The sequence below is a fragment of the Lynx canadensis genome, chromosome C1, assembly GCF_007474595.2.
Source record: "Lynx canadensis isolate LIC74 chromosome C1, mLynCan4.pri.v2, whole genome shotgun sequence".
Classification (NCBI taxonomy): Eukaryota; Metazoa; Chordata; class Mammalia; order Carnivora; family Felidae; genus Lynx; species Lynx canadensis.
In genome coordinates, this window is record NC_044310.1 from 158,172,905 (window position 1) to 158,182,157 (window position 9,253).

The 9,253-nt window shown below is 39.7% G+C and overlaps 2 protein-coding genes across 5 annotated transcripts in view; one reads left to right on the forward strand and one right to left on the reverse strand.

The window, feature by feature from the left end:
- The window catches only part of CCDC173 (coiled-coil domain containing 173), a 57,324-nt gene extending 57,048 nt beyond the window's left edge, over positions 1–276 (reverse strand). For both annotated transcript variants that reach the window (XM_030324015.1, XM_030324012.1), the window contains exon 1: positions 139–276. In XM_030324015.1, the coding sequence (XP_030179875.1) occupies positions 139–199 (61 nt within the window). In that variant the 5' untranslated portion in view covers positions 200–276. The remainder of the gene's footprint in view (positions 1–138) is intronic.
- Positions 277–543: 267 nt separating this feature from the next.
- Positions 544–8,851, forward strand: PHOSPHO2 (phosphatase, orphan 2). Of its 3 annotated transcripts, none has more exons than XM_030326573.1 (3): positions 544–588; positions 1,146–1,177; positions 8,083–8,851. In XM_030326573.1, exon 3 carries the CDS (start codon positions 8,109–8,111, stop codon positions 8,832–8,834), a length of 726 nt encoding a protein of 241 aa, XP_030182433.1. In that variant the 5' UTR covers positions 544–588; positions 1,146–1,177; positions 8,083–8,108; the 3' UTR covers positions 8,835–8,851. The 3 variants fall into 3 exon arrangements, with proteins under 3 accessions (XP_030182433.1, XP_030182431.1, XP_030182432.1); XM_030326571.1 differs by having other exon boundaries at positions 575–622; XM_030326572.1 differs by lacking the exons at positions 544–588; positions 1,146–1,177 and adding an exon at positions 826–1,090.
- The last annotated feature ends 402 nt before the right edge of the window (positions 8,852–9,253 follow it).

The window sequence follows — 9,253 nt, forward strand, 5'->3', positions numbered from 1 at the left end:
GATACCCATGGGGATGCTTTGGATTTGGTGCAGCCCATTTCAAAAAGTAACCTAAACTCTGATTTGGCACCCTTGCCTCTTACCGTATGCCTGGAGGCCAGAGCAATCCCTGTGCCTGGAGAGGCGAGTTTAGCTCACCTGTGTTTTCCTTCGCCTGTCCAGAGCGCCTTCCGAACCGCACCAGCATCTCCGACGACATGCCCTTGGCGCTATCTGGCTTTCCAAGCTACTCCGAGGCGGGGAGTGTAGGAGTCCTGCTGGTCTAGTGTTAGCCAACTGTGCGGGTTGCTTAGCAAACGCCGCCGGAAGTGACGAGGGCGCCACCGAGGAACGGTGAACGCACTGCAGTCCGCCTTGGGGCTAGCGAACCCCGATGCGCCTGCGCAGGAAGTCGAGGCTCAGCGTGCGGGTGGGTGCCCCTCGCGGGCAGGCACAGGAACAAGGTCGGAGGGCCGAGTCCGCGGAAGCGGCTCGGAGGTCAGGACGGCTGCCGACGTCTGGGTTGGCGAGGAGCTCTGGGACCCGGCCCGGCCGGGTGCTCCCAGCCTCATCCAACGCGATCCTCACAGGAGATGACCCCAACGAGGTGCCCTGCACCTACGTTCGGGGCGGGCCGGCAGGTGTGTGGGAGAGCGAGGCCTATGCTTGGTGTGGTGCGGCCCACCGATCTCCTCGCGGGTGGAAGGTGGAGGGCAGAGGCCTCCCTTCCAGACAAACCCAGAGATTAATTGACAGAAAATCTGTTTGTAAAGACTTTGGCTTCTAAGCCATGATCCGAGCTAGATGAAGCTTATATTAAAAAAATTTTTTTAAAAAAGGAATGTTAAAACTTGGATGTTGTGCCGGAACATTGATATTAGGATCTTTAAGATCCTTCAAATTGCTTAGTAAATACAGTATAGTAAATTGAATGCATTTGTGGGACCAGCCAGACCACTAAGGGCACAAAAATCTGTTAAGAGTGGATGCAGGCTTGTTTTCAGAAGATCCTTTTCTGACACATCGAGGTACAAATGATCTCATTATAAGCTAGTTGTCTAGGACACCTACACATTAGGCACCAAACTAGAGTCACTCAAAGTGAAAGGAGGTAAGATTTTTAATCATTAAGGTTCTAACACATAGTTGTACTGTTTTTCTTCAGGTTTCTATCAGAGGGTACCACCATATAATGCTGGTAAGTATGAAAAAGATTACTAAATATTTGTTGACAGAAACTAGCTTTTGTACATACAGCGTTGGTGGCGTTGGTGGTTTTTTTGAAAGCATAGTTGTAAAAATGCCAAGACTCGGAAGAGTCAGAGATTTTATCCTGCTTGTGCGCTAACCAACTTAGCCTGCGACAGTTTTGTAGAAGACATAGACCCCTAGAGCACAGATGAATTACTTACAGCGGTGGCAGTAGCCAGAAGATTAGCACTGTTGCCCCACTTGCCACAGGGTGATGCAAAGAGGCAGAAGTCACCTGCACTTGGAGATTGTGTTGCATTACAGGACCGGACCCCTGAGCTTAGGGAACCATAATGTTTATATAGTGAACATTAAGCATGCCTTTCAGTATAATACATTTTGACAGCACAGCCCAGAGCATAGAGTGCTGAATGCCTTGCTTGTAAGGCATCTAGAAACAGTAGAGGACCCATAGAGAATTGCCTCCCAACAAAAATTCTCTGGAATTTTAACCTCAATAGGTTACAGAAAGTATTGAATCATATAAAGTTCGTGTCCGTAATTGTCTGTTTGACATGATAGTCTGATATCATTTGACTTCCTACACCGGTTCAACTAACTCATGGATATTTATAGCTAGTCTATCTAGAGTTAGTTACTTATCTGCTGACCTCCACTCTTTGGTGTTGTTGTTATGAAATTAAGGTATTATTTGCACTCTGATCTGAAACAGTTAAATTATTCTGGGGACAAAATTATTACAAAACCAGTGTAGAAAAAGAATGCACTGAAGTTGAGGCACCCATGATCTTACCATTGTACACATAGGCTTTTTTAACTTTTTAAACAAAATGGACTATACTACTGTATACACTGTTTAGTGACTTGTTTAATTTGAACTGAACATCTTAGCTTTACTGGCTAAATAATACTCCATTATCTGGCTATCATATCTTATTTAAGCAGTCTCCAATTCTCAGATATCTATGTAGTTTCCAGTTTTCATTATTGTTAAAGACACATAAGCTATTGTAATCACTGGAAACATTGCAGATATACCAAATACATCCTGTTCATGCTTTTGGAGAGAATAATCAATAACTGCCTTTGGAATTTTAACAAATTGTATTCAAAATAGATTCATATTCTTTTTTGTTAAATTTTTTAATGTTTATTATTTTTGAGAGACAGACAGACAGAACACAAGTGGGGAGGGGCAGAGAGAGAGGGAGACACAGAATCTGAAGCAGGCTCCAGGGCTCGAATCCATGAACCTTGAGATCATGACCTGATCGAAGTCAGATGCTTAACTGACTGAACCACCCAGGAGCCCCAAAATAGATTCACATTCTTAAAACTAAATTTTGGTGCACATCCTTAAGTTTTGGAGACATTTCTATTAAAGTATAGCACTAATCTTTGAAAGCTTATTGACAACAGAATGTGGTACTTGTCTATTATTTAACAAGTAAAAAGAAATGATGAAATCTGGAAATCTCAGCATAATCAGCCTAGCAATTGTGTTTATATCCACTGGATAAAAATCTATATTCACATAACATTTCCTGTTTTATATTTAAGGTTTTTGTTTAATCAGATTTTGTTTCTCCTATTTCTAATAGGTGACTTTCTGATATAAGAGAAAACAGCGTAGTTAGAAACATAAATTTAAAATACCTTAAATACTTTATTAATTTTAGGAGTTAAGAAGTCTCTGTTTTTTGCTCCAAACCAGAAGACTTTGTTCCCTGCATATAGAGTAGGGGTACTGTTGGTTAGAAACTGGCTGGTGTTTAAAACTGTAGATTGTCATGACTATTTAACCTAAGCTCTATTCTGAACTAAAATTAATTGTCTTGGAAATACTAAGTCAAGTAAGTATTTTTAATAAAAGTTTATGTTGAGTGGTGACAAGAAACTAATAGAGGGGCTCCTGGATGGCTCAGTCAGTTAAGTGTCTGACTTTAGCTCAGGTCATGATCTCACAGTTCGTGGGTTCAAGCCCTGTGTCAGGCCCTGTACTGACAGTGCAAAGCCTGCTTAGGATTCTGTCTCTTTCTCTGTCTGCCCCTCCCTGACTTGTGCTTTCTCTTTCTTTCAGAATAAATAAATAAACTTAAAAAAAAAAAAACAACTAATAGAAAAAGATCTGAAATTAAGAAAAGTACACCTTCAGGTAGAAATTAATAGTCAACAGCAGAACTATGTTAACTTCAAGTTTATGATATATCTTATTACTTTGAGGTTAATAGTTCAGGAATTTAGGTTACTTGTGGCTGATTAAATCTAGGCTTGAGACAGTTTTCAACCAATGAGTTCAATTTGAATATTTTTAAAAATTATAAACTCAGAATGCTTAAAAGCATGTTTATTTAAAGTGTGCCTGGAGTGTAGTACTAATGTGTTTGTCCACTCTGCCTTATTGCTGATTATTATGTTGTTTTGTGAGAGTGAATTCTGCACTTAAATCCCTGGCAGCCAATCAGAGATACCTGGATTAGATATTTAGAGATACAAGGATCCATAGTATCAGAATATTATATACTGTCTAAATTTATTTATTTATTTATTTATTTATTTATTGATTTATTTATTTCAACGTTTATTATTTTGGGACAGAGAGAGACAGAGCATGAACGGGGGAGGGGCAGAGAGAGAGGGAGACACAGAGTCGGAAACAGGCTCCAGGCTCTGAGCCATCAGCCCAGAGCCCGACGCGGGGCTCGAACTCACGGACCGTGAGATCGTGACCTGGCTGAAGTCGGACGCTTAAACCGACTGCGCCACCCAGGCGCCCCTAGACTGTCTAAATTTAAACACAACAGGAGATACCCTTCTAGGTTAGTTGTTCTGCAGATACCCTAAATTGAGAGACAGAATACTTACTCCTGTTTGAGCCAACAAGCTCTATTCTCAATTTTACCTACTAGATATCTATTGTTATAAGCCAGAGAATATATATGGTTAAATGCCATGTTTTCCATTAAAAAAAGATTTTTTTTTAGTTTTTATTTATTTGAGAGAGAGAGCAAGCAGGGTAGGGGCAGAGAGGGAAGGGAGAGAGACAATCCCAAGCAAGCTCCACACTGCCAGCACAGAGCCTGATGCGGGGCTCAAACTCACCAACCATAAGATCATGACCTGAGCCTAAATCAAGAATTGGACACTTAACTGACTGAGCCACCCAGGTGCCCCCATGTTTTCCGTTTCTAATTTATCTCTTCTTTTTCTTATTGCTGGGGTTCTTCACTTTTCTTTTTAGGATTTTTTTTTTTTTTAATTTTTAAAATTTTTACTTATTTTTGAGACAGAGAGAGACAGAACAGGGGAGGGTCAGAGAGAGAGGGAGACACAGAATCTGAAGCAGGCTCCAGGCTCCGAGCTGTCAGCACAGAGCCCGACACGGGGCTCGAACTCACAAACCTTGAGATCGTGACCTGAGCTGAAGTCAGACGCTTAACCGACTGAGCCACCCAGGTGCCCCTCTTTTTAGGATTTCTTGTTAAAACCTCAGAATGGTCATAGATGTGGTATTAGGGTTAGTGTGTACTTTGAGGCTAATGAATGTTTTCATGTAATTAAGCATCTTTTTGTCAAAATGATCTATCTAGTATTTATTTTTAAACTGATTGATAAGAGGGGTCCCTGGCTGGCTCCGTCAGAGGAGCATGTGACTCTTGATCTTAGGGTCATGAGGTTGAGCCCCATGTTGGATGCAGAGATTACAAAAAATAATCTGAAAAATTAAATTTGAAAAATTAAAAAACAGTGGGGCCTGGTTGGCTCAGTCGGTTAAGTGTCTGACTTTTGCTCAGGTCATGATCTTACAGTCAGTGATTTCGAGTCCCCCACTCACACTCTGTCTCTCTCTCTCTCAAAAATAAATGAACATTAAAAAAAATTTTTTTAAGGGGCGCCTGGGTGGTGCAGTCGGTTAAGCGTCCGACTTCAGCCAGGTCACGATCTCGCAGTCCGTGAGTTCGAGCCCCGCGTTGGGCTCTGGGCTGATGGCTCAGAGCCTGGAGCCTGTTTCCGATTCTGTGTCTCCCTTTCTCTCTGCCCCTCCCCCGTTCATGCTCTGTCTCTCTCTGTCCCAAAAATAAATAAACGTTGAAAAAAAAATTTAAAAAAAAAATTTTTTTTTAAAAAGAATTTTTTTAATGTTTATTAATTTTTTTTTTATGAAATTCATTGACAAATTGGTTTCCATACAACACCCAGTGCTCATCCCAAAAGGTGCCCTCCTCAATACCCATCACCCACCCTCCCCTCCCTCCCACCCCCCATCAACCCTCAGTTTGTTCTCAGTTTTTAACAGTCTCTTATGCTTTGGCTCTCTCCCACTCTAACCTCTTTTTTTTTTTTTTCCTTCCCCTCCCCCATGGGTTCCTGTTAAGTTTCTCAGGATCCACATAAGAGTGAAACCATATGGTATCTGTCTTTCTCTGTATGGCTTATTTCACTTAGCATCACACTCTCCAGTTCCATCCACGTTGCTACAAAGGGCCATATTTCATTTTTTCTCATTGCCACATAGTATTCCATCGTGTATATAAACCACAATTTTCTTATCCATTCATCAGTTGATGGACATTTAGGGCTCTTTCCATAATTTGGCTATTGTTGAGAGTGCTGCTATGAACATTGGGGTACAAGTGCCCCTATGCATCAGTACTCCTGTATCCCTTGGGTAAATTCCTAGCAGTGCTATTGCTGGGTCATAGGGTAGGTCTATTTTTAATTTTCTGAGGAACCTCCACACTGCTTTCCAGAGCGGCTGCACCAATTTGCATTCCCACCAACAGTGCAAGAGGGTTCCCGTTTTCTCCACATCCTCTCCAGCATCTATAGTCCTCCTGATTTGTTCATTTTGGCCACTCTGACTGCGTGAGGTGATACCTGAGTGTGGTTTTGATTTGTATTTCCCTGATAAGGAGCGACGCTGACATCTTTTCATGTGCCTGTTGGCCATCTGGATGTCTTCTTTAGAGAAGTGTCTATTCATGTTTTCTGCCCATTTCTTCACTGGGTTATTTGTTTTTCGGGTGTGGAGTTTGGTGAGCTCTTTATAGATTTTAGATACTAGCCCTTTGTCCGATATGTCATTTGCAAATATCTTTTCCCATTCCGTTGGTTGCCTTTTAGTTTTGTTGGTTGTTTCCTTTGCTGTGCAGAAGCTTTTTATCTTCATAAGGTCCCAGTAATTCACTTTGCTTTTAATTCCCTTGCCTTTGGGGATGTGTCGAGGAAGAGATTGCTACGGCTGAGGTCAGAGAGGTCTTTTCCTGCTTTCTCCTCTAAGGTTTTGATGGTTTCCTGTCTCACATTTAGGTCCTTTATCCATTTTGAGTTTATTTTGTAAATGGTGTGAGAAAGTGGTCTAGTTTCAACCTTCTGCATGTTGCTGTCCAGTTCTCCCAGCACCATTTGTTAAAGAGGCTGTCTTTTTTTCCATTGGATGTTCTTTAATCTTTATTAATTTTTGAGAGAGAGAGAGAGAGAGAGACAGAGTGTAAGCAGGAGAGGGGCAGAGAGAGAGGGAGACACCAAATCTGAAGCAGGCTCCAGGCTCCGAGCTGTCAGCACAGAGCCCCCTGTGGGGCTCGAACTCATGACCTGTGAGATCACGACCCAAGCCAAAGTCGGACGCGCAACCGACTGAGCCACCCATGTGCCGCAACATTAAAAAAATTCTTTAAAAAATATTTAAAATTTGTAAAAAATAAACTGATTATTTTTACATTAGAGTATGGTACTTAAGCATGAACTAGAGTGTCAAGCAGACCTGAGTCCAAATTCTAGCTCTTCCACTTAACTAATACTTAACCAACTTAACTAACACTTAAGCTTCAGTTTATAGGTCTCTAAGATGAGGTTAATTTCTCCTTAATAGGGTGATGAAATTAAGTGAGATGATGAAATTGTGAAGTTCTTAGTCCAGGGCCTGGTGTATTGTGGTATCTTTAAAAATATTAGGTACACTGAAAAATTTGTTGTTGTTGTTTATACTAATTGTAGCTTCTCTTGGGTATTCTTTATAACTGTCTTTTTTACATAATTTTTATACATACTGTCTGTTGACCAGTTTAGTTTTTCCTTTTCTCTTGAGATTTATAATTAATGACCTTCAGTGTCATTTAATGAAAACAGAGAATTAAGTAATTGTCATATCATAAGCAATGTGATTTTTCACATATACCCAGATTATTTGGTACTCTGGAACTAAACTATCTAAAGACAATATAAATAAATGTAAAAATTGTTAACGAAAGTTACTTCTAGTCTGGAAGAATGGAATTGACTCCCAAGTTTAAGTAATTTGTTTAGAATTAAAGTACAGCATTAAGCAACCATTTAGTTATAACACTGGCATTGATGACTTCAAGCTAAATACAGTTTTTAGGAAAATTATTCACATTTTTGCAAGATTTAATAGTAAGTTAAATTTGGTCAGAATTTTTGTCAGTATACAGAGAATTTATATTATACATGACGTGTTAATATGAGGATTACTGTAAATATTTCAAACTAATTTGTGATTGATAATTTAAAGACAATAAGAGTGATTAGCCTACTTATTTTCTGTCTTAAAATTTTTCTAAATTAGACTGTAAGAGAGTAATTATTTCATTATTCCTCTCATTGGCTTACTCTGTAGTTTAATTCTGAGTGCTCAAAGAAGCATCCCCACAGAAACACAATAATACTGTGAGTATCCTTTTAGATAATCTGTTTCCATTTACCTAAATACATATGGACTTTACTTCTTAGGGAAAAGTGCTTAAATGATGGTCTTAAATGCGTAATCATTTAACTTATTAGAACCTGTGTTTCAGCAGATTAACGGTAATGTTTGTTAATAGTTAAATATGTAAATAGTATGTTTAGGAAATAATATTTCTTCTTTTTCAGGATAACCCAAATTTGCTTTTGGAACCATGAAAATTTTGCTCGTTTTTGACTTTGACAATACAATCATAGATGATAATAGTGACACCTGGATTGTACAGTGTGCTCCAGAGAAAAAGCTTCCTATTGAACTGCAAGATTCTTATGAAAAAGGATTTTGGACAGAATTTATGGGCAGAGTCTTTAAGTATTTGGGAGATGAAGGTGTAAGAGAAGATGAAATGAAAAGAGCAGTGACATCAATGCCGTTCACTCTGGGGATGGTGGAACTTTTGGACTTTATAAGGAAGAACAAGGATAAATTTGACTGCATCATTATTTCAGATTCAAATTCAGTCTTCATAGATTGGGTTTTAGAAGCTGCCGGTTTTCATGATGTATTTGATAAAGTGTTTACAAATCCAGCAGCTTTTGATAGCAATGGTCATCTCACTGTGGAAAATTACCATGCTCATTCTTGCAGTAGGTGCCCAAAAAATCTTTGCAAAAACGTAGTTTTGGTAGAATTTATAGATAAACAGTCACAGCAGGGAGTGAATTATACACGAATTGTTTATATAGGTGATGGTGGAAATGATGTCTGTCCAGTAACTTTTTTAAAGAAGAGTGATGTTGCCATGCCACGGAAAGGATATACTTTACAGAAAACTCTTTCCAGGATGTCTCAAAATCTTGAACCCATGGAATCTTCTGTTGTAGTTTGGTCTTCAGGTGTTGAAATAATTTCTCACTTACAATTTCTAATAAAGGAGTAATATGCCAACAATTGAAATGTGTATCAGTTAAGGTTGGGTACAGCAGCATAAAACTAAAACCTCAAATACCAGTGGCTTTAAAAGATTTTTTTTCCCTCTCACTTAAAAAAATTTCAGAGGTAAGTATCACAAGGCTGCTGTGGTGCTCTACCAACCTCAGCATTTGGCTCCTATCTCATGTTTCAAGATTGCTGTTCGAGCTCTGTCCCTTGCATCAACACTGTAGCCAGCAAGAAGGAGGGCAGTGAGTGAGAAGTTTGTACCCTTACTTTTCTTTGGCCGGAACTTAGTCACAGTGCTCCAGCCTAACTGCGAGAAAGGATGAAAAATGTATTATTCCGGATGACCATGTGCCTGGGGAAAATTGGGGAAAAGAGAAGTACAGAATTGAGGTAGGTGTAATTGGTGTCTCTACTACT